The following is a 23,406-nucleotide window of genomic DNA, read 5'->3' on the forward strand; positions in this document are numbered from 1 at the left end:
CCTGAAGACGGTATGGGGCCGATAGTGTCACTGGCTTCACTCACTCCTACTTTACCCACTATCCTATAGCGCAGGGGTACTCAATTAGAAACCTATAAGGTCCACTTACCAAATTTTCCTTACGTCCAGGGTCCGGAACAGTGATGGTTCAAAATCCAAAAACAGAACTCCAACAAAAAAGGTGGTAAATCCCCCAAAACGTTCAAACTATGTACAAAAGGTGATGTGGTCTGGCCTTATTAGTGTGAAAAGTGACACCTTTTTTGTGCCACCAGTTCTTTAAACTTGGGCATAAAAGGTGTGAGGGCCAAGCGGAGGCACTGATGTAAGTGTTCATTACTGAGGGTGCTTCTGTATTTGTTTTTCACCATATTCATGGTTGAAAAGGCAGACTCACAACAGTATGTTGAGGGAAACATGGTGAGAATTTGAAGGGCCATCTTCTGCAAGGAAGGAACACCTGCTGCAGCGACCATCTTAGTCCAGAAGGTGGTAGGGTCACAGAGAGACTCCTGCAGTGCAAGGTTTTCCTGAAGCTCAATTAGCTCTGATTGAAGAGAAGCAGCACTAGCCCATGGGCAGATTTTCAGGGCTTCAGTTGAAAATTCTGCAATGTTTTTAACAAGGAATGGATTTTCCATGCATAGTAAGACATGCAAGAAAGCGAGTTTGGAAATTTTCAATCAGCTTGTCCAGGAATTCAGCATGATTGTGATGATGATGTTTTCCTGCTGTTTGATTCAGAAGCTTTGGGAAGTGAAGCAGGTCCTGCTGTAAGTCACACTTGAACAGCTCCAGTTTCTTCTGAAAGGCACAGACAGCTGATGTGAGGTTACACACTGTGTTATTTTTGCCCTGGAGCTTCATGTTCAGATCATTGAGATGGGAGGTGATGTCAGATAGAAATGCAACAATTTCCATTTTTTCTTCATTCTTCATGAATTCCACAAATTGTTTTGCTTTTGCACTCTTCTGATCCAACAGAAAGGTTTCCAAATCTTTCCGTAATGTCCAAAAGCGCTCCAGTACCTTGCCTTTACTAAGCCACCGGACATTGTTGTGGAGGAGTAAATCATCAAATTCGGCATTCACCTCTGTTAGGAATGAGCGCAACAAGCGATGCTGCAGAGCAGATGATGCCCTCAAAAAGTTCACAAGTCTCATTACTGTTGTCATGACCTCTGCATACTTTTCTCCAAGACTGGCACACAAAACCATCTGATGGATTATGCAATGATATGCAATGAGGTCAGGGTGATGAGCTCTCAAACGTGCCACTAATCCCCTCTCTCTTCCAGTCATACATGGAGCTCCATCAGTAGCAATGGAAATAACTTGCTTCAGATCTATCTCTCTGTCTGTCAACATCTGCATCAGTGCTTCATAAATATCATCCCCTCTTGTGTGTCCATGGAGGGCTGTGAGGCCTAACACATCTTCACAGAATTCTCTCTTCTCTTCATCAAAAAATCTGACAAACACCAGAAGTTGTGCGTTGTCTGTGTTGTCTGTGGATTCATCCAAAGCCACTGAAATGCATTTAGCCTTTTTTATTGCAGACTTCATTTGGTCAAGCAAATCATCAGCAAGGACTTCAGTTCGCTTTACAGCAGTGGAGTCAGACAAAGATATTTGGTTTATTTTTTGTATTATTTCATCTTTTTGAGTTCCCTCAAACAGGGCAATTGCTATTTCATTCATGCATTCCTTCACAATCTCCGAGTCAGAGAATGGTTTCTTGTGCTTTCCTAAGACCCATGCCACTCTTAATGAGGCTTCAGTTGCACGCTCTTGTTGGGTGGCTGATCTAACTATTACACTGCATGTTGCTTGGTATGATGATTGCAGTTGTTTGATTTTTCTGGCCCTTACCTCAGATTTTTGGGGGTAATTGTGGTCAAAGTGTCCATGCTTTGAGTCATAATGACGTTTCACGTTACCACTCTTGACAACGGCGACCGTCTCGTTGCAAATTAAACACATTGGTTTTGTGCTCCCCACCGGCAGCACAAATGCATAACTGTCAGTCCACTCTGTCTTAAATTCGCGATTTTCAGAATCGACTTTTCTCTTCTTGTCAGGTTTTGAGCACGCCATGATTTTCACTAGCAATAAAACAGGTTAACAGGCTACCGTTAGCAGATGGATTAGCGCTTGCGTTGTTGTGAATGACACACACAACCTGCGTGATCCACAGACGCTGCGGCCAGCGTTGAGTGAGTGAGTTGTCATGGTGATTTCAGTTACAGCGCTGAGTCCTGATTGTGTCTTTGGATTGGACACAGAAGATAGATAAACCACATCTAACGTTAGTAGGAAAACAATATAGGCGTGAAATCACGCAATGAAAACTCGCTTGGATCATGACTAAATTATAATGTTGATTTTGGCTTCGGTCCAAATTGTATTGCGTCTGGGTCCGGATCCGGACCGCGGTCCGCCTATTGAGTACCCCCGCTATAGCGGATCGAGTACTGCTTTCCAGACTCCAATCCAGTCAGATTAAAGACTTCCTCAGCGGTGTTCATGATAATCCACTGTTCCTCAGCGCCAGAATCTGCTTTCACCTGCTGGTACTCCACTCTGTACCTCACAGTTTCTCCAGTTGGGGACTTCTGCAGTTTCAGGGACACACCGCGCTCCAGGACCTTCATCACTTCTGGTGGAGGAGGCTTCGACACGGGCTGGAACTGTGTGTCCTTCAGCTTCCCTGATTCATACAGATAGATAGAGGAGCCAGGATTGGAGGGATCAGAGATGGCAGAAATAATGAATCGATATCTCTTTTCATCTTTATTAGCCTCTGAAAAACTTCTGAAAAGAGATAACTTCTCTCTCATCTTTGAGGTGACATCAGGATCGGTGAACCCCTTTCTGACAGATGCTAACATGCTAGAAGTGTGTTTCATTCCCACATCAAGCTCTTTAAACTCATCAGATTCCAGAAACTTCTTCATGGCTGAAAGATACGGGTCTTCATACTTCAGAGATGTGAAGGTCAAGCACACCACAATATCAATATTAAGATTAAAGCGGATGGTGTTGAGACTGTTTGAGTCTTCAGTATTGATTCCCTTCAGCATCTTGGTGTGAGAACTCAAGAGGTTAACTTCAGCCTTCGCATGATCTAACCACTGGTTAAGCATGTCAGCAGTAAAGGGGGAGCTGTAGTGGATCTTCAGGATGTCTTCCAATGAATTTTGCTCCATCTCTCCTCCTCGTATAGCAGGCAAGACCTTGGCCACTTCTTTCAGGAGCAGCGTTTCGTAAGTGCTAAGAGAGCCCTGAAATAAACTGAGCCTCTCATTGATGTCTTTGAAAACATTTACCAGTGTTTTACTGGAGAGGTCGTTGCATGTCCTCTTTACTTCTCCCAGCCCCTCTATTATATCTTCAGTGTTGGAAACCAGACTTGTGCTAATTTCTCTCTCCAACTGAGCAGCTTTTGTATCCAGTAGAGAAAGAGGATAGAGCCAGACTTTTATTGGAACTGCATTCAGTGGATGCTCCTTCAGTATAGTGGGGAGCTTCTTGTACACCTCTAGGGCCTCCATGTAAGTGGTGGGGTTCTGCTCAAGATGGACGTCACCATGAAATGTGCAGGCGATGCTCTCAACCACTTTCTTTTGAGCATTTGTCATATTTACAGCTCCGTGTCCCTCAATGGAAAAGTGAGGAATATTCTTGACTATGATATTCAGTTCTCCCTCAATCTCCTGCTTGTCTTCCTCTTCAGAAAATGTCTGATCAAACACCATGACGGCCTGAGCTCCGTATAGTACACCTGTGACCACATGAGTTGCAGTTTTCTGGTCAAAGACCTGAGGGTAGGTGATCAGTCCCAGCTGAGTCATAGTGAGCTGTTCGAATCTGGAGGTTTCGCTGTAATACATTGTAACTCTGGACTGTTGGTTTGAGGATTTGGTGTCACGCAGGAACTTGGCAGATCCTCCCACCTCCACCAGCCGTGCCAAGAAGCTGGCCTTCAGGGAAGCACTCACATCCAGGAGACTGGACTTACTAGAGAGAGAGTCAGAGCTACTGAACTTCACATCTGTCCTGGGCTGTGGACGACTGTCCAAATCTGCTCTCAAGGATTTCTTATCCCACAGAGTGACACCTGAAATGATAAATTACTTTTAGAGCTACTAGTGCAAAATCAGTTTTTGTGTGTGTTTTTAGTAATTGTTGGTTTGCTGTGTTTGAGTGCTCATTGTTACAATTACACAGCAAAAGTTCAGTGACATTTTTATTTGTGCATGGTAGAAAGCAAATACTGATACTGACATAATGACATACAATAAATGTGGAAAATTGAACCACACGATTGAGGGAGCCGGCTACACAGTGAACTCCGAGAAAACGCTACTTAAGCTCCGCTGCTTTCTTCAACCCTCTCTGTCTCTGGTCCTGCACTGTGCTCAATCAGTGTGTGTGTGAGAGGGGGAGTGGCCAGCTGTGCTCAATCAGTGTGTGTGTGAGAGGGGGAGGGGCCAGCTGTGCTCACTCAGTGTGTGTGTGAGAGGGGGAGGGGCCAGCTGTGCTCACTCAGTGTGTGTGTGAGAGGGGGAGTGGCCAGCTGTGCTCAATCAGTGTGTGTGTGAGAGGGGGAGTGGCCAGCTGTGCTCACTCAGTGTGTGTGTGAGAGGGGGAGGGGCCAGCTGTGCTCAATCAGTGTGTGTGTGAGAGGGGGAGTGGTCAGCTGTGCTCACTCAGTGTGTGTGTGAGAGGGGGAGTGGCCAGCTGTGCTCAATCAGTGTGTGTGTGAGAGGGGGAGTGGCCAGCTGTGCTCACTCAGTGTGTGTGTGAGAGGGGGAGTGGCCAGCTGTGCTCAATCAGTGTATGTGTGAGAGGGGGAGGGGCCAGCTGTGCTCACTCAGTGTGTGTGTGAGAGGGGGAGGGGCCAGCTGTGCTCACTTAGTGTGTGTGAGAGGGGGAGTGGTCAGCTGTGCTCAATCAGTGTGTGTGTGAGAGGGGGAGTGGCCAGCTGTGCTCAATCTGTGTGTGTGTGAGAGGGGGAGGGGCCAGCTGTGCTCACTCAGTGTGTGTGTGAGAGGGGGAGTGGCCAGCTGTGCTCACTCAGTGTGTGTGTGAGAGGGGGAGTGGCCAGCTGTGCTCAATCAGTGTGTGTGTGAGAGGGGGAGGGGCCAGCTGTGCTCACTCAGTGTGTGTGTGAGAGGGGGAGTGGCCAGCTGTGCTCAATCAGTGTGTGTGTGAGAGGGGGAGGGGCCAGCTGTGCTCACTCAGTGTGTGTGTGAGAGGGGGAGTGGCCAGCTGTGCTCACTCAGTGTGTGTGTGAGAGGGGGAGTGGCCAGCTGTGCTCACTCAGTGTGTGTGTGAGAGGGGGAGTGGCCAGCTGTGCTCAATCAGTGTGTGTGAGAGGGGGAGGGGCCAGCTGTGCTCAATCAGTGTGTGTGTGAGAGGGGGAGTGGTCAGCTGTGCTCAATCAGTGTGAGTGTGAGAGGGGGAGTGGCCAGCTGTGCTCACTCAGTGTGTGTGTGAGAGGGGGAGTGGCCAGCTGTGCTCAATCAGTGTGTGTGTGAGAGGGGGAGGGGCCAGCTGTGCTCACTCAGTGTGTGTGTGAGAGGGGGAGTGGCCAGCTGTGCTCAATCAGTGTGTGTGTGAGAGGGGGAGTGGCCAGCTGTGCTCACTCAGTGTGTGTGTGAGAGGGGGAGGGGCCAGCTGTGCTCAATCAGTGTGTGTGTGAGAGGGGGAGTGGCCAGCTGTGCTCAATCTGTGTGTGTGTGAGAGGGGGAGGGGCCAGCTGTGCTCACTCAGTGTGTGTGTGAGAGGGGGAGTGGCCAGCTGTGCTCACTCACAGTGTGTGTGTGAGAGGGGGAGTGGCCAGCTGTGCTCAATCAGTGTGTGTGTGAGAGGGGGAGGGGCCAGCTGTGCTCACTCAGTGTGTGTGTGAGAGGGGGAGTGGCCAGCTGTGCTCAATCAGTGTGTGTGTGAGAGGGGGAGGGGCCAGCTGTGCTCACTCAGTGTGTGTGTGAGAGGGGGAGTGGCCAGCTGTGCTCACTCAGTGTGTGTGTGAGAGGGGGAGTGGCCAGCTGTGCTCACTCAGTGTGTGTGTGAGAGGGGGAGTGGCCAGCTGTGCTCAATCAGTGTGTGTGAGAGGGGGAGGGGCCAGCTGTGCTCAATCAGTGTGTGTGTGAGAGGGGGAGTGGTCAGCTGTGCTCAATCAGTGTGTGTGTGAGAGGGGGAGTGGCCAGCTGTGCTCACTCAGTGTGTGTGTGAGAGGGGGAGGGGCCAGCTGTGCTCACTCAGTGTGTGTGTGAGAGGGGGAGGGGCCAGCTGTGCTCACTCAGTGTGTGTGTGAGAGGGGGAGTGGCCAGCTGTGCTCATTCAGTGTGTGTGTGAGAGGGGGAGGGGCCAGCTGTGCTCACTCAGTGTGTGTGTGAGAGGGGGAGGGGCCAGCTGTGCTCACTCAGTGTGTGTGTGAGAGGGGGAGTGGCCAGCTGTGCTCACTCAGTGTGTGTGTGAGAGGGGGAGGGGCCAGCTGTGCTCACTCAGTGTCAGTGTGAGAGGGGGAGTGGCCAGCTGTGCTCACTCAGTGTGTGTGTGTGAGGGGGAGTGGCCAGCTGTGCTCACTCAGTGTGTGTGTGAGAGGGGGAGTGGCCAGCTGTGCTCACTCAGTGTGTGTGTGAGAGGGGGAGTGGCCAGCTGTGCTCACTCAGTGTGTGTGTGAGAGGGGGAGGGGCCAGCTGTGCTCACTCAGTGTCAGTGTGAGAGGGGGAGGGGTCAGCTGTGCTCACTCAGTGTGTGTGTGAGAGGAGGAGAGGCCAGCTTTGCTCACTCAGTGTGTGTGTGAGAGGGGGAGTGGCCAGCTGTGCTCACTCAGTGTGTGTGTGAGAGGGGGAGTGGCCAGCTGTGCTCACTCAGTGTGTGTGTGAGAGGGGGAGCGGCCAGCTGTGCTCACTCAGTGTGTGTGTGAGAGGGGGAGCGGCCAGCTGTGCTCACTCAGTGTGTGTGTGAGGGGCGAGTGGCCAGCTGTGCTCACTCAGTAGGCTTGTTCGACTTCATGCAGCTCTGCGCAGACCGATCGGCGGCTGACTTGAAGCAGTTCATGCCAGTAAGAAATTTTATCCAACCTGATACAGCGCCGACACCACGTGACTGTGACGTGTGCCATCAAAGTACCGCGAGAGCGATTCGAGAGTAGCCGGAGAACTCAGACAGCGCAGCTTCTCAAGAGCGCACTGCAAAAAATGCTTTTCTTACTTAGTATTTTTGTGTTGTTTCCAGTCCAAATATCTAAAAATTGCCAGTGGGGTAAGAAAAAAAAACTTAATTCAAAAAAACTTAATAAAAACAATCTTATAACAAGATTATTTTTCTTACCCCACTGGCAGATAATTTAGCTTGTTTTAAGCAAAAATACTTAAATTACTTTCTGTTTATCTGAAAACAAAATAGAATTTCTTATGTAGTTTTACTTCTCTAGTAAATGCTTCTTGATTTATGAATTTTTAGATATTTGGACTGGAAACAACACAAAAATACTAAGTAAGAAAAGCATTTTTTGCAGTGCGGCTGCACGAGGGCTGATTACGACACAGCTGTTCCACGATTGGCCGGATTCACCGCATGACAACGATCACGTGTGTTTCGTGTTTATTCAAACACCTTTAGTTCCTCTAAAGCTTACAAATCAGTTTTTTTATAACAGTAAACACTCTTTTCATGTAGTTGCGATGTTATATTGTGCCATGTTTATCAAAGTAAAACTGATTAAAAAATTTAGACTGGGGATGTCACGTGACCCGGAGTGAGGTGGCTGCGTGAGTTCTTCGCTCCGCTCGACTTACTTAATAAATCACGCTTTTTCCTCCGAATTCTAATTTCATTTCGTTGAACAAACTATAAATATGTCAGACACACCTTCTGATAAGGATTTCCCTATTTTCGCCTCGACGCGTTCGCAGAAGGCTAAAGAAAAGGATACGAAGAAGCCTACTGTCCATGCGCCCTCGGCTAATGCTAACACTGACGCAGCCGATTCGCACCTGGATATGTCACTGATTCTATCAGAAATAAAGGCTAATGGATCACGCCTTGATGGAATCACTAGTCATCTGGAGGGTATCGCCAACTCCGTTTCTTGCCTTCAGAATTCGTTTACCGCTCTCTCTGAGAGAGTCACTGGCGCCGAATCGCGCCTGGAAGAAGCCGAACGGAGGATTTCATCTACCGAAGATTCGGCGACATCTACGGAAAGGCAGGTGACTGACTTGAAGACGATGGTAGATCAGCTGCAGGCAAAAGTAGATGACCTTGAAAATAGAGGCCGCCGCAAAAATCTGAAGATTGTTGGCCTGCCGGAGAAAGCCGAGGGCTCTGGTCCACTTTTATCGTATCTTCAAGACATGATCCCAAAATGGTTAGATCTGCCAGTGGGTTCCCCTGTTCTGGACATTGAGAGGGCTCATAGATCTCCCACCTTCGCGTCTGCCAACCCGAACTCAGCTCCGAGAAGCATCTTAGTTCGGTTCCTGAGGTTCACTGATAAAGAAACAATCTTGAAAGCCGCCATGAAGAAGACGATCACTCACAATGGCTCAGAGCTTCGATTCTACTCGGATTTGTCAGCTGGACTGCTGCAGAAGCGTCGTGAGTTCGGGACTGTGGGGAAAGCTTTTGCCGCCCGTGGTTTGTATCGTGGATTTGCCTATCCAGCCAGGCTTAGATGTCTACATAATGGAAAGATTCGCCTGTTCAACGACCCGGACTCAGCCAAGGCTTTTTTGGACTCCCTTGACAGCTAAATTTGACTCTTGGCTGAAAAATATATACTTTAACTTTCGGTGGAACATTCTGATGATACCATTGGACAAGTAGGATACTTTCTAAGGTAACGTTAACAGTTAATATCCAGAAAGTTGCCGCCCGCCACGCAGGGTTGTAACGTTCAAGTTATTTTGTCTGTGGCGGATATAAAAATTATTGGTTATGTTTTATTTATTTGTTTATTTATCCTTTCCAACGGTGTCACCCATTACTGATAATTATTTGTTGGGGATGTCAGTGGAGCGGGTTATGACGGAGCTATAACTTGGTGGTTTCAGTATGCTGTTGTCAACTTTTTCAAAGTTCCTTATTTGGTTTTGTGACTTTTTGATATTATCTGTGCCTCATCAGTTGGGGATGGGGTCTTTGGGGGAGGGTTTTATAGGTTTGTTTTGCGTTCTATGTGTGGTACTCTCTTGTTCGTATTCGATATCTCGTACTGGCACAATTGACTTATTTTTTATTTTTATTTTTTTCTTGCATACTATCATTCATATGACTTTTTGTTGCAATTTTTAATATGCTTAATTCTTTTAAATTAGTAACATGGAACGTGAAAGGCATAGGTCATGTAATTAAGAGAAAGAAAATTCTTACATTTCTTAAAAAAGAAGGTGTATCTATAGCGCTATTACAGGAAACGCATTTATCCGATAAGGAACATTTGAAGCTGAAAAGAGACTGGGTCGGCCAGATATACTTCTCCTCATTCGCGTCAAATAGTAGGGGCACCGCAATTCTTATTCATAAAAACATTCCATTCGCCCTTGAACATGCTGAGTATGATTCTGAAGGAAGATTCGTGCTAATTTCTGGTTTAATTGGTGGAAAACATATTACTATAGGCAATGTATATGCCCCAAATGTGGACTGCCCTAATTTTATGTCTCATGTGATTCTAAAGTTTAATAAGCTCTGCAAAAACATGGGTTTCTTAGGAGGTGATTTCAATTGCATACTTGATGGAAATCTGGATAAATCCTCACCTCAGATTTCAATGGGTTGCAAGTCATCATATATATTACGTAACACTTGTAAAGATCTGGGACTGGTGGATATTTGGAGGGGGCTGCATCCTAAAGACAGAGATTATACTTTTTATTCTCACCCCCATAAATCTTATTCAAGGCTAGATTATTTTTTCATACCTTCCGATTGTATACACTATGTGAGATCTTGTCAAATTGGCCCTATTGTGTTATCTGATCATGGCCCGGTTTATTTAGTCATTGATATTAGTATACTTATTCAAAAGTCTAATTATTGGAAATTCAATACTTCGTTCTTAAGTAATACTAGTTTTTGCGCTTTTTTTAGACAGAAAATAATTCAGTATTGGCAAGACAATCAGAACTCTCCAGTTTCTCCTGCAATAAAGTGGGACGCAGCTAAGGCTACGTTGCGGGGTCATCTTATTGCTTATGCTGCTTTAAGGAAAAAACTTATGATACAGAAAAGGAAAGAATTAGAAGCCGAAGTATCTCACCTGGAAAAACAACATAAACGTTTGCCAAATCAAGTTAATTGGATTTTATTAAATAATGCTAAAGCTAAACTTAACTTAGACCACACAGAACATACCAAGAAATTATTATTTTATACAAAACAGCGCTACTATGAGTCTGGTAATAAACCCAGTCGCCTTTTGGCCTATCAGTTAAAAAAGGAGCAGAGTGAAAGAACTATAAAAGCAATTAAGACATCTGCAGGCAACATGACTTTTGACCCTCAGGACATTAACACTTCTTTTTCTGATTTCTATAGGAACCTTTATACAGCTGATTATCATGGATCAAATGAGGATTTGCTTAATTATTTAAATGAGATTTCTCTTCCCAGTATTTCTGATGATGCTAGGAGTCTTTTGAATGCCCCTCTTACCAAGGATGAGATCTGGCATACTATTCAGTCAATGCCATCCGGTAAAGCTCCTGGCCCAGATGGGTTTCCGTTAGAGTTCTATAAGCAGTTTTGGCCTGAGCTTTCCCCTATTTTAATGCAGGTGATGAATAATATTTTTGAGAAAAACTCTTTGCCTGAATCTTGGTCATTGGCAATTATCAGTCTGCTTCTGAAAAAAGACAAAGATCCAACAAATTGTTCATTTTATCGACCAATTAGTTTACTTAATGTAGATTATAAAATTATAGCCAAGTCCTTAGCTCGACGGCTTGAAAATGTTTTGCCTTACGTTGTCAATTCAGACCAAACTGGTTTTGTGAAATCCAGGTACGGTTCAGACAATATCCGAAGAGTTCTAAATATTATAGATCACTTAAATTTTACCAAGGAATCTGCTTTTATTTTATCCCTTGACGCCGAAAAAGCGTTTGATAGGGTGGAATGGCCTTTCCTTTTTGCAGTCTTAGATAAAATACAGTTAGGATCTAATTTTATTGATTTAATTAAACGCCTATATTCTAATCCTATAGCTCAGGTTAACACTAATAGAATGTTGTCTAATAGATTTTCAGTAAGCAGAGGCTGTCGTCAAGGTTGTCCTCTTTCGCCTTTGTTATTCTCTCTGGTTATTGAACCACTGGCGGTTGCTGTGAGAACTAATAGTAGCATACATGGTATTAAAATAGGTCTAGAGGAACACCGTATATCTCTGTACGCGGATGATGTTTTATTGTATCTTAAACTCCCTGACACCTCTACCGATGTAATTCTTACAGTAATGGAAAAATATAGTAACTTTTCAGGGTACAAGATTAATCTGGACAAATCTCAAGCTTTGTATATGCATGCTCCCTCTGAAGCCATTTCAAAATCACCCTTTCATCTTGCACTTTCTGGATTTCAGTATTTAGGAATTAATATTACTCCCAATTTGGAAGATCTCTTTAAAGCCAATTATCCTCCTTTAATGACAAAAATTAATCAGAATTTATCAGATTGGTCGATCCTTCCAAATTCTTTTTTTGGCAGGATCAATGTTATACGAATGAACATTCTTCCGAGATTAAACTTCCTATTCCAGAATCTGCCATGCTACCTAAATACAAACTTTTTTAAGAGGATTAACTCTTCAATTTCAAGGTATATTTGGAATCACAAGAAACCCAGACTTAAACTTTCGCTTTTGATGAAACCAAGGGAATTGGGTGGGGTTTCGCTACCCAATTTACAATTATACTTTTGGGCTGCACAAATTAAGCACATGTTAAGTTGGTTTATTTACAGATTTGATTCACGCTGGGTTGGGATTGAATCCACAAGATGCTTTCCCAGGCTGTTTTGCTCCCTACCATTTATTCATAATGTACAAAAAATTCAACATCTGACTAGTATTTTTACGGTAACAAATACTCTTTTGGTGTGGAGGGATATTAAGAAATATTTATCCATCCCAAATAAGTTGTCTCTTAAGTCTCCAATTACGCTCAATCCCGATTTTCCCACTCCCATACAGAATATTGGCCTTTTGACTTGGAGGTCAAGAGGAGTGTCAGAATTGGGTCACTTATTTGACGACGGCCAAATAAGATCATTTCAGGAGCTAAGACAGGAATTTAGTCTCCCCAGTAAAGATTTTTATAAATTACTTCAAATTCGACATTTTTTGGAGTTACAGTTAAAAGAAGGTAATATACAATTTGATCTTACTGAAATAGAAAAACTGCTTTTGTCTTCATGTACACTTAAAAAAAAAGATCTCTGAATTATATACATTGCTGTCAAATATTGGTCTTTCAACCTTTGACTCTTTAAGGGTGATATGGGAAAAGGACTTGGGGTCTATTTTTAGTGATGAGGAGTGGCTATCTGTCTGCTCAAATATCTATCCCAAAAGTACTTCTGCACGAGCCCTCACATATAATAAAAAATCTACCCACATCACTCCTATCCTTCACCAACTGCACTGGCTTTCCGTAATAAACCGCATCCAATTCAAACTGTTAATCCTAGTGTATAAAGCCTTACATGGCCCGGCACCCAAATACCTGGTTGATTTGGTACAGCCATACGTTCCAACTCGGGCCCTTAGGTCCAGCACTGAAAACCTACTTGTGGTACCCCGGGTCAGACTCTCTACGGTGGGCGGTAGGGCTTTTAGTGTTGTTGGCCCTAAGCTTTGGAATAAGCTGCCCCTGAATCTTCGTGCGACCGACAACATCCGGACCTTCAAAAAACTACTCAAAACTCATTTTTTCAAGCTTGCCCAATAAATAAGTATCCTCAACACCGTTTTCTTTTGTCCTCCACTTTCTTAGTTCTATTTGCTACATACTCGGTCGTAATTGTATACTTTGGGTAAATAGTACAATGTGTTTTTCTTTGATTCTTGTCAATTAGTTTCATGCTTGTTTCCATCTGTTTGTCTGTAATAAGCAGATGGCCTTTGTATCTGTTTGCTTGCTGTTTGTTTGCTATTTGTATTGCATTGTGAAGCGACCTTGGGTTCTTGAAAGGCGCTATATAAAATAAACATATTATTATTATTATTACTTCAATTTTGGTTCATGAACAAAATTATAAATGTATTCACAGGATTTATCTAACCCCAGTTCGCCTCCACAGAATATTTCCCAATTGTTCTCAGCTATGTTTTAAATGTAAGGTAGACATTGGCACAGTGATGCATGTATTTTGGGACTGCGACAAAATCAAAATGTACTGGAAAGAGATCCACAAAATTACTCAAAAAATAATTGGAAAGACTTTTGTTTTGTCACCAAAAGTATATCTTCTGAATTGTACAGTGGAACTGTGTCTTGATCGTGATAAAGAATGTGTATTGAATTTTTGTATTTATTTAGCCAAAAAATGTATATTATTATTATGGTCAACTGCTCAGATACCTTCAATCAATATGTGGCTGAGTCAGGCGGCAACACTTTTACCACTGGAAAAACTAACTTACGATTTACATCAAAGATCCGAGGTGTTCTGGCGCATTTGGTCCTCCCTCTGGAACTTGCTTGAGGGTACTCAGTGACTATGTCTTTCTAAATTTGGTTTATAATTTCCTTTTATTTATGTCTTTGTTTCTAAGCATTTGTATGCATTTGAATGTCTTACAAAAATTGCTGTACTTGTTGTTATGAGATACCAGTACCACTGATGTTTTATAAAAAAAATTAATAAAAAAATAAAATAAATTTAGACTCCACTTCATTGATAGTAGCTTATGTTGAACTTTATTCTTGTTCAAACAGACGCTGTATGAAGCAGTACATAAAGTATTGAATGAAAATGTCTCTGAAACATCTGTGTATTTGGCAAATATTGCATTTATTTCACTTCAGCTGTGGTAAGGCTACGGCTGGATGTATATTAACCGATATATATTAACGATATCTTTTGCATGTCTAATCCAAACAACGTCAAACTTGGCACTGCACTTACTCGTGCCCGTAGCAAGACACCTGTCAAGTTTGAAATCCATCGGACTAACGGATCGAGAGATATGGGAATAACACACACACACACACACACACACACACACACACACACACACACACACACACACACACACACACACACACACACACACACACACAGACAGACAGACAGACAGACAGACAGACGTTGCTGTAATTTATAGATAGATGTACGAGGAAGTGATGTACTGTTGAAGAAACATGCAGGTTTTATAGTGTTGTTAAAAACAAGGATTGGTAATTAGTGATGCAATATTTGATGAAGAGGGAAAAATAAACTTTTATTTATTTATATATTTTAGGTTTGTAAAGCACCTGGAATGAAGGTATCCTTGCGGCAGTCATACAGCATACCAGGATACAGAGGTCTTCCTAGAGCTGCCACTTCAATGGGCTGTGATGCCAGGGCTGCAGTAAATAACAAATAAAAGCTATAATTTATACTTAGAATATTTATCATATATTAACAAAATTATATCTGATGGTAATGAATACTGTTTAACCCTTTACCCGCCAGCATTTTTGAAAAATTTGCTAAGCCACTGCCAGCATTTTTAATCATTTTCACAAAATGTTCATGACCCCCAAAGTATTTTGTTATGTGAAGATCTCAAACATGCAAATTTTCAAAATAAAGAGCACACCGTCTGCTTTAAAAAACAAAAAGGTTGTATTCTAGCTTTATGCATTTCCTTTTTAAGTAAAAAAAAAAGCAACAATGAGCAAAAAGCTGAAAAAATCAAGTTTTTGTCAAAGACTACATCTATATCTAAATCAGAACGATGATCAAAACATAGATGGATAGAGTAGATTGAGTCAACACCCTCAAAGCTTGCACAGTCCTATAGCTTGTCCTGGGTCGACTTTTCATTCGGTAACATTAGGCAGTTTGATTAATGTGGTTTAATGTTGATGAATGAATGTTCACTGAAACACGTCAGAGCGCGCCAAAGGTTGTGCAGTTGCCGCAGCACAGCCAATGGGTGAGCTAGACACTCTGCTGTGTTCGCTGTGCAGCTGCACTGCGTTTTAAATTATTAGCTTCAATATTCTCGTGGAAAGGAGTTTCCCACTGCGTATTAGCTATGCAATATGAAGTGACCGTTCTCGATTCCAATGACCGTTATTTTCCAATGTCTTCATGTACAAGTTGCACATGGGTCTTAGCTGGACAACCTCTTTGCATTCAATCACATTCCTAAGAATGTAATCCTTTACCACACAATACGACTTGTTATGTGCTGCTATCTTCTGGGCCTGCAGACTATCAATGTTGTCTGCTGCCTTTTCTGCTCTCTCCCTTCCATGCTCATGGGTTTGGAACTCTGTGTTGAAGTTGTTTCTGCATGATAGATGATACTTAGCTTCCACTGCAAAAAGGTCCTTGTCCTACACCTTGCGATAAAGAGTCCCTTTCTTTAATTGCTGTGCCCTAGGTTCAATAACTTTCCAGGCTAGTTCCTTGTGTTTCCAACTCTGAAACTTTGTAAGCTCTTCAGTCTTGCCCTTGAACTTGGATTTTGCTTTGTCACAGAAAATGCACTGATTGGGAAACAAGAAGGAACACCTTCTTGGAGCTCCTTCAGATTGAATTGACAGAGATTTGACATGGCGCAGAGAGTCCTTTTTCAAGGATGATGATTCTCCAGATGTAGAAGCCTTTGACACTTGTAAACAATCTATTTTCCCTGTAAAGCTTTTATAGCAGTATTGGTGATAGCCAATTGTATCCAAAGGCAAGTCCTCTAATGTTAATGTCTCGGATACTGTGCAGATATGATAGCTTCTCGCTTTCCGAAAGCCTGTGATTATAGTAAAAACTGTTGAATATGACTTAGTTATGACTACAAAGGTATATCTTAATTATAGTTTCAAATACGTACTGAAATTGTTCCAAAAGAGAGAGCAGTGGGAGATGGCGATCTGTAGGTACCAACCAACGGCCACCAACTGCCAACTGCAAAGCCCCAACATTCCCAAACTGGCAGTTAGTCAACTTTTGGGATTTTTTTTTAAGTTAATTTGCTTTGTTTTGTTTTGTTTACTTCAAAAGTAAAGCTATTTTCAATTTCTTCAGGTTCAGGATAGGTGCAGTAAAAGGTTCAAATAAACCCCATTTCAGGCTGCTATTAGTATAATAAAAATGGTGTCAAATGCTGTTTTTGACCATAGATGGTCAAGATGTTGTAAAATATAACAAATAACAATTTCCCTGGGTCAGAATTGTATGGAAAAATGTGTCCATTTGTCTCTGTGAGTTGTTTACATCAAAAGTTATGGCACTTTATATCACATTTGATTTTTCGGGATTGGTGCAAAGGGTTAAAAAATAAAGCATTTTGGACATTATTTCAGCTTGGTACCCAATTTAATTTTAAAATAGACACTTGAATGATAAAGAAATAACAGTTCGTGGAAAAAAAAAATCACCCTATGCGCTTCAGAAAATGAAAATATAGTTGATCCTCTACACATTTTTGGCCATTTTTTGCTATTTTTGTCCAGAAATAGGGTCAAAATGTTGTCAAATGTCAAAAATAACCATTCCATTAAATTCCTGGGGTCAGAATTGTATGGGAAAATGTGTTCATTTGTCTCTGTATGTTGTTTATTTCAAATGTTAAGCCACTTTCTATATAATTTTTTTATTTTCCGGGTTCCGGTTGGGTGCAGCAAAGGGTTAAAAATGAAGCCTTTGGGACATTATTTCAGCTTGGTACTGGGCAGATTCTGAAAATAGACACTTTAAAGATTTAAAAAAATCAGGTGGCATAAAAAAGCCGGGGGGTGCGTGTGGACCCCTATTTCCATCTAGACTAATTAAAGTGTTTTGTCATTATAAATCCCTGTGTACAAAAATAATACAGGGGTTCTCTTTCCTCTTTGTTAAACTCATTTAACTCTTTTTACATATTTCACAGTTTTCCAATAATTTCTACACTGTTCTTGAGTAGGGTTCTTACGAATGAAGGAATTCAAGTAATGTTCATTTTCTATCATCTTTATTTTCTTCTAAAAAAGGACTAGGATTTTTGTGAAAGATAGGCTATTGTCCCCATCAGAGGTAGACATATCCTATCTTTCAAAAATAAAAAATCATATTTGAAGTTAAAGTTAAACTCATCCCATCTAAATATCAATCTGATAACATGTTAACTACACATATAAGCCCATTTTGGTATAAAAACTAATTTTGATTTTAATTAAAAGGATCATTTTCCATTCAAGGAACACATTAAAAATAATAATATATATAAAAAAAAAACCCATCTAAGATTAAAAATAAGATTCATCTTACCCGAATATAAACTGATAGAGGGATTGGGGATATGTAAAACAAGATTGGGGATATTAAAACCTAATATTGTGAGTAAAAATAAATATTTTCCTCAATAAGATAGCCACATTTCACACGACGAACGATGGTGATGACATCATCCGATGTCAGCGCCATAGAGCTGGTAAGTCCCGCCCCCTCCGCTAACCCCGCTGGACCTCTAGGTTGAAAAGTCATCAATGCAAGTGAATGGGAGAAAATAATTATTTTCTGGTCCCGTTTGAATTGTGCCATGAATGTGAACATATGTTGTCTGTGAATGTATGTTTATGTAATCTTTCATGTTACGAGTTTGACAGTATATGGTATGATTCTTCGGCTACCAGTTGTGGAAAAGACATAACGAGAAAGACTACATGTCGCCTATGTGACGTCACCCCATAAAGTTGACTTACCCGTGGTTTTCGCCAACCTCAACGATTTAGTCCTCTCCCTGAAAGAAGGCGGTGAAGTGCACCAAAGACACAGCCATGTTTAGCGGGATCCGTGAGCTAGTGTCCGTGTGCGAGTGGTGGTGACGTTTCAAACGCGTCGAGAGTTGTAGTCCACAAAGTGCTCTCACACAAAGTCTAACCGTATCAAACTTCTACCCGCTAAATTGTAGCATTCTTCACACGAAAGATTATATAAAAAATTCAGAGACAAGATGTTCACATTCATGGCACAATTCAAACGGGACCAGAAAATAATTATTTTCTCCCATTCACTTGCATTGACGATTTTTCAACCTAGAGGTCCAGCGGGGTTAGCGGAGGGGGCGGGACTTACCAGCTCTATAGTCGAGCACTTTAAAAATGAATAGTAACATGCACAACACATATACAAAAATACTTTTACATCCACATGATTAAATACAACTGTAGCTACACATACATACCACTCCCATGAAATTTGAACAAAAATTCGATTTTATATCACCTTTTTTTTTTTGTGAGGGGAGTTTCACTCTTGCTCGACCGTGTGCGGAGGAGAGAGTGACCCAGTTTCACTAAACTCGACAAAACTCTCTTATTTTAACTCTTTTCACAAAAATCTTTTTCTACAACTGTCCTTTCACTTACTTACTATCAATTCGCCGAGTTGGAATTTTATTTTGACCGTTGGAAGCTTAGTTCAGCCGTCTCGCGAAAGATTAATAAATTTTTTTTATTTTTTTTTTCAAACAGCGGTCTATAAAAGGGCGACGCGCAAATGCACGTGCACATCTCTCACTTCACTCTGTGGATGTGCAGACACGATTTCGCTCTCTCTTAAACATTGACTTTCAAAAGGAAAACTACTCAAGACAAACTTTATCACAAAATATATATTATAGAATATCTTCTTATTGTATATTTTTCTCTTTTTGTTACTTTTCTTAACAAGCCTGCCTGAAGAAGATATAGTATATCGAAACGTCGCGAAGGCTTGTATTCTCTTTTCAATTTTATCTTTTCATTTTATTATTAATATTTATTTACTATTTTACTTTTGGGATTGATGAGACACTGCGAGGATGGATGTCTTTAGAGGCCGTGTGAGACAGAGAGATACTCCACGTTATAGACTCAGACTCTCTAGCAGTTCTCCTGTTCTGAATAGAACAAATAATAATCATTATTTTCCTTCTAATGCACGGGCTCGTGCGAATGAGACAGATTTTGCCCCGAAAGAAAGGGGAAGAAATATGAGTAGGAATTCCCAGACTTTTGACCACAGAAATGGTCAAAGGGTCAGGGAATTTAGAAACACGGCCAGGGGACACAGGACTGTGTCCTCCCATAAGCCTAATGTCTATCATGAGTCAAGACTGGTTGAAGGTTGAATTTTTCAAAAATTAGGTTGAGGATGATCACTCTCCTCCTCGACAACGAACTTATTATTCTCGCCAATACTCGAGACCACCAACACAATTTCAAAGGAGGAGTTCTACTTATAATTTTCCATCACGCTCTTTTTCGAGACAACATAATAAGAGAGTCTAATTTGTAAACCATGGGGGGAGTTTTAGATGAAGCTCTTATCACGGCGGAGACGCCAGGTCCCTCTACCACACTCAGAACAGAGACAGCACATGCTCCGACCTATGCGGAGGTAGTGACAAGAGGTGGACAAGAACCCACCAATACTGTGACCACCACTACGCTGGCAGCTCACACTATTGTTTTACCACCACGGGCCACACACGTACCTGTCGCCACCACCACCACCACCACCACCGCACGGATCACAGACACCTCAATAACACCAACACGGGTAATACAAACACCACTTAGGGCAACCACCACTGACTCACCGATTCGACCTCAAATGATAATGAACACCATTGATGTTCATACTTCTCCGGGTCTATTGGTTAGGGGGGATTGGCCCATTGATGAGGAAGTTCCTCGAGTAGGTCTTCAAAAAACGCTCCAACCCACACAGGCTGTTGAGCCCCAGCTCACACCCGCTATTGAACCCCCTCCAATTCAAGAGGTAGAGAGCACAGGAGAGGTGGAGCCCCAACCCACACAGGTACCTGAGCTCCCTCTTATTCAGTTGACAGAGAACCCTCCCTCTTGAACAAAGACAAGGAAAAAAAACGTAAAGAGAAGCACTGTAAAGATCTTTTGCCCCCCCGGAGAAAAAAAAAAAAAAAATATATATATATATTTGTTTCCTTGGCATTTTGTAGGCATCTTTTTAAATAACCAGAGGATTTTGTTGCAAAAATGCGGTTTGAAAGAGATCATTCAGTGTAACGTGATCAAGAAGCCCTTATAAAATCAGATGGTCATGAGACAGTCTGTGATGTCATCAAACGGCACCCAGAAAGGCCATGTGCTGCAGAAAGGTGAGTTCACTGCTCTTAAATATCTGGGCCCGTATTCATAAAGATTCTAAGAATCCTCTCAGAAAACTCTTAATTTAGCTTAAAAACTTTTATGTAGGAGTCTTAGCTTAAGAGCGATTCGGGACCGATCTGAGAGCAACTCTGAGTAAGGAAAATACAAAAACTTTTATCTTAGTGAGGAGGCGGGGTTGACCCCGTTGCTATGTATGACACAATCTTTTGAAGACTGTGATTGGTTGGTTGTCCAAGAAGAAAAAAAAAAAGTGATTTTAAGTATAGGGTCTATTCTAAGCCTCCACTTTGAACTTACATGCGTAATTTTTCCTATTTGATCGTTCTCTCACACACACACACACATTATATATGTGTATATAAATCCTTTTTTTATTTACCATGCTGTTGATTTCCTATAAGGTATTTGATTGCTTAGAATGATAAAAATTGTTCCACTCTTTCCAGTTACACTGATTGCTGGCATGTCTATTTAAGTGGTGGTTTGAATGTTGGTTTTAATGTATCAAACATGGAATTTTCCCAGTTGCCAAATATCATAATGTAGCGATTACTTTCATTTCAGGCGCTATGGCATTTCTGCGCTGTGTCGGAGATATTAGCGTGTCTCTAAAAAGATCAGTCATAAACATGATCCCTGCACAATCTAATCTATAGCGTCTTATTAACTCACTGTCATCCATTGTCTGCAACACATTTCTTCTCCCTCTTCGTCTTTCTGCCATTTTCTCCTCTGCTAAAGAAACTCTTAAGCCTCTTAAAAGTCCTCGTCCGTGCTCCTAACAATTTTGACCTTAAGACCTCTTTTAAGGGTTAAGATGCTTTCTGAATTACTTTTTTCTTTACTAGGAGTTTTTCTTTAATTTTAAGAGTAAACGCCCACATTTCTAAGAATTTTCTTAGAATTTTGTCACTAGGAGCTACTCTTTGCATTAAGATTCTTTATGAATACGGGCCCTGATAATTCCACCTAACCCATGTTGAGCTGTTACAAAAACACGTCATTCAGTTAAATGCCCCAAAAAACACTTATATTGTTCGATTTTTTTTTGAAAAATAAGCAAAAGATTAACAACAATTTACAAGACTAAATATCTTGCATTATTTTGCTTATCTAATAAATAGATCTTGATTTAGGAATGTTTAGATATTTTGACTGGAAAAACAAAAAAACTATTACTTAGTAATATAAGCATTTCTTTTGCAGTGCAGTATCACTGTGTACATAACCATTTTGACATCTTATTTATAGTAGCCTACAGATAAATAAGGAATATTTAGCACTGACAGATATGTGTTAAACTTAATCAATATTAATATGTTGATGCCTTTTTTTGTATGGTTTAATTTGTTTTATTGATTACCAGAACTGAACACCTGCACGGTGGGAGAGCAACAGGATACAATCAAAACAAGCACAGAAGTGAGTAAATTAGGTCTTATTTCCTTCCTTTAGTGGGACTATAAAAAGTGTGTTTTTGTTACAGTTACACTAATCCTAACTTACAAAAACCTATTTTTTGAGAATGACGCCTCCCAATAACATTACAATCTCCAACTACTACAGATCACTGTTGTTTACAGGTTAGAAGTGATGTGCTGTAAATCAACAACACGACATCCGTCTGTTTGACCCTGATATGCTTCCCATGCAGTTTCTAGGATATACACTAAGTGTAATTGTGGTCTTTATGACCCCAAATATTTGTAGTGATTGTTAATAAAAACTTTTTTTTAATTAGAACTTTCTTCTTGGTGTTTACTTCTTCATCTATACATTGGTACCAATTACCACAAAACTCACCATAACCTTCCATTTAAAAACGTTATATTTGAATGAAACATCACTTAAATCAGGGGTCACCAAACTTTTTTCTCTGGGGGCCACATTATCGTTCCTGACTTTGATGGGGGGCCGGGGCTGGGTCAGCTATATAACATAGAACTGTATGACCCAGACCAAAATGACCACCAGCAGGCCTCATTGAGAGATTACTAGCCTGGCACAGCCATCCCCACTACTATATCCACACTACTATATCCACACTACTATATATCCACACTACTATATCCCCACTACTATATCCACACTACTATATCAACACTACTATATCCACACTACTATATCAACACTACTATATCCACACTACTATATCCACACTACTATATCAACACTACTATATCCACACTACTATATCCACACTACTATATCCACACTACTATATCCACACTACTATATCCCCACTACTATCTCCACACTACTATATCAACACTTGATTCCTGGCACATATTTGTTTATCTTTACTAGTGGTTTGCAAAAGTTGTAATCGAGTCTTCACAGTTTGTTTTAATTAAAGTTATTCTTCACAAATAATCGTTGGTCCACTGTTCTTTGGAAACTCTGCACTCTCTTTTAGGCGTGGAACGGTACACAGAAGTCACGGTTCGGTTCATACCTCGGTTCAGACATCACGGTTCGGTACGAGTTCGGTACAATGGAGGGAAAAGCAAAACAAAAATGCAGAAGGCTTGTGCATGTCTCAGGCTGGACCACCAAAGGAAAATAAATTACTTAAGCCTTGTATTTTTAAAATAAATTTGATTAATAAAGTAAATAAAGGTATAGAACCAGTTTATTTGTAGTGCACTGGCAATAGTTTGATATATTTAGTTTATTAATTTAATTCATAAAAATACCTTGATATGTTTGGTAATTGTAGCCTACCTGAATGAATTGAAAATGAATCTGCAACATTTCAGATTAATATATTTGTTTTCTTTAAAAATGTAATTAACAGTAACAAACACTTTGCAGTTTGAATGATGTCCTGCATAAACTAAATGACGGAGTATGTTTTTATGTTTCCACTGTTCGATCGCGGCCGCGCCTCACACACACACACACACAAATGATCTCTCCGTTCTATACCTTGGATGGGTTTGATGTCTTATAATGGACATGATGCAGAAGAGTGCTGACAGGTAATGCCACAGACGGCTTGTTTTCATCTCGCTGCAGAGCACGATTTCTCTCCCAGTCAACAACCTGATCCTAACCTCTGTCT

At 41.5% G+C, this 23,406-nt stretch overlaps 1 protein-coding gene across 1 annotated transcript; it reads right to left on the minus strand.

Moving 5' to 3' along the window:
- Positions 1 to 2,441: 2,441 nt before the first annotated feature.
- Positions 2,442 to 15,091, minus strand: LOC311305301 (neoverrucotoxin subunit beta-like; the record flags this gene model as incomplete). Its single annotated transcript, XM_084432915.1, has 2 exons — positions 14,493 to 15,091; positions 2,442 to 4,120 (listed from the first exon to the last, which is right to left on the minus strand). The coding sequence occupies exons 1-2, from the start codon at positions 14,635 to 14,637 to the stop codon at positions 2,442 to 2,444; spliced, it is 1,824 nt and encodes a 607-aa protein (XP_084289041.1). The 5' UTR covers positions 14,638 to 15,091.
- Between the last annotated feature and the right edge of the window lie 8,315 nt (positions 15,092 to 23,406).

The sequence above is a fragment of the Rutilus rutilus genome (genome assembly GCF_951802725.1).
Source record: "Rutilus rutilus genome assembly, chromosome: 1".
Classification (NCBI taxonomy): Eukaryota; Metazoa; Chordata; class Actinopteri; order Cypriniformes; family Leuciscidae; genus Rutilus; species Rutilus rutilus.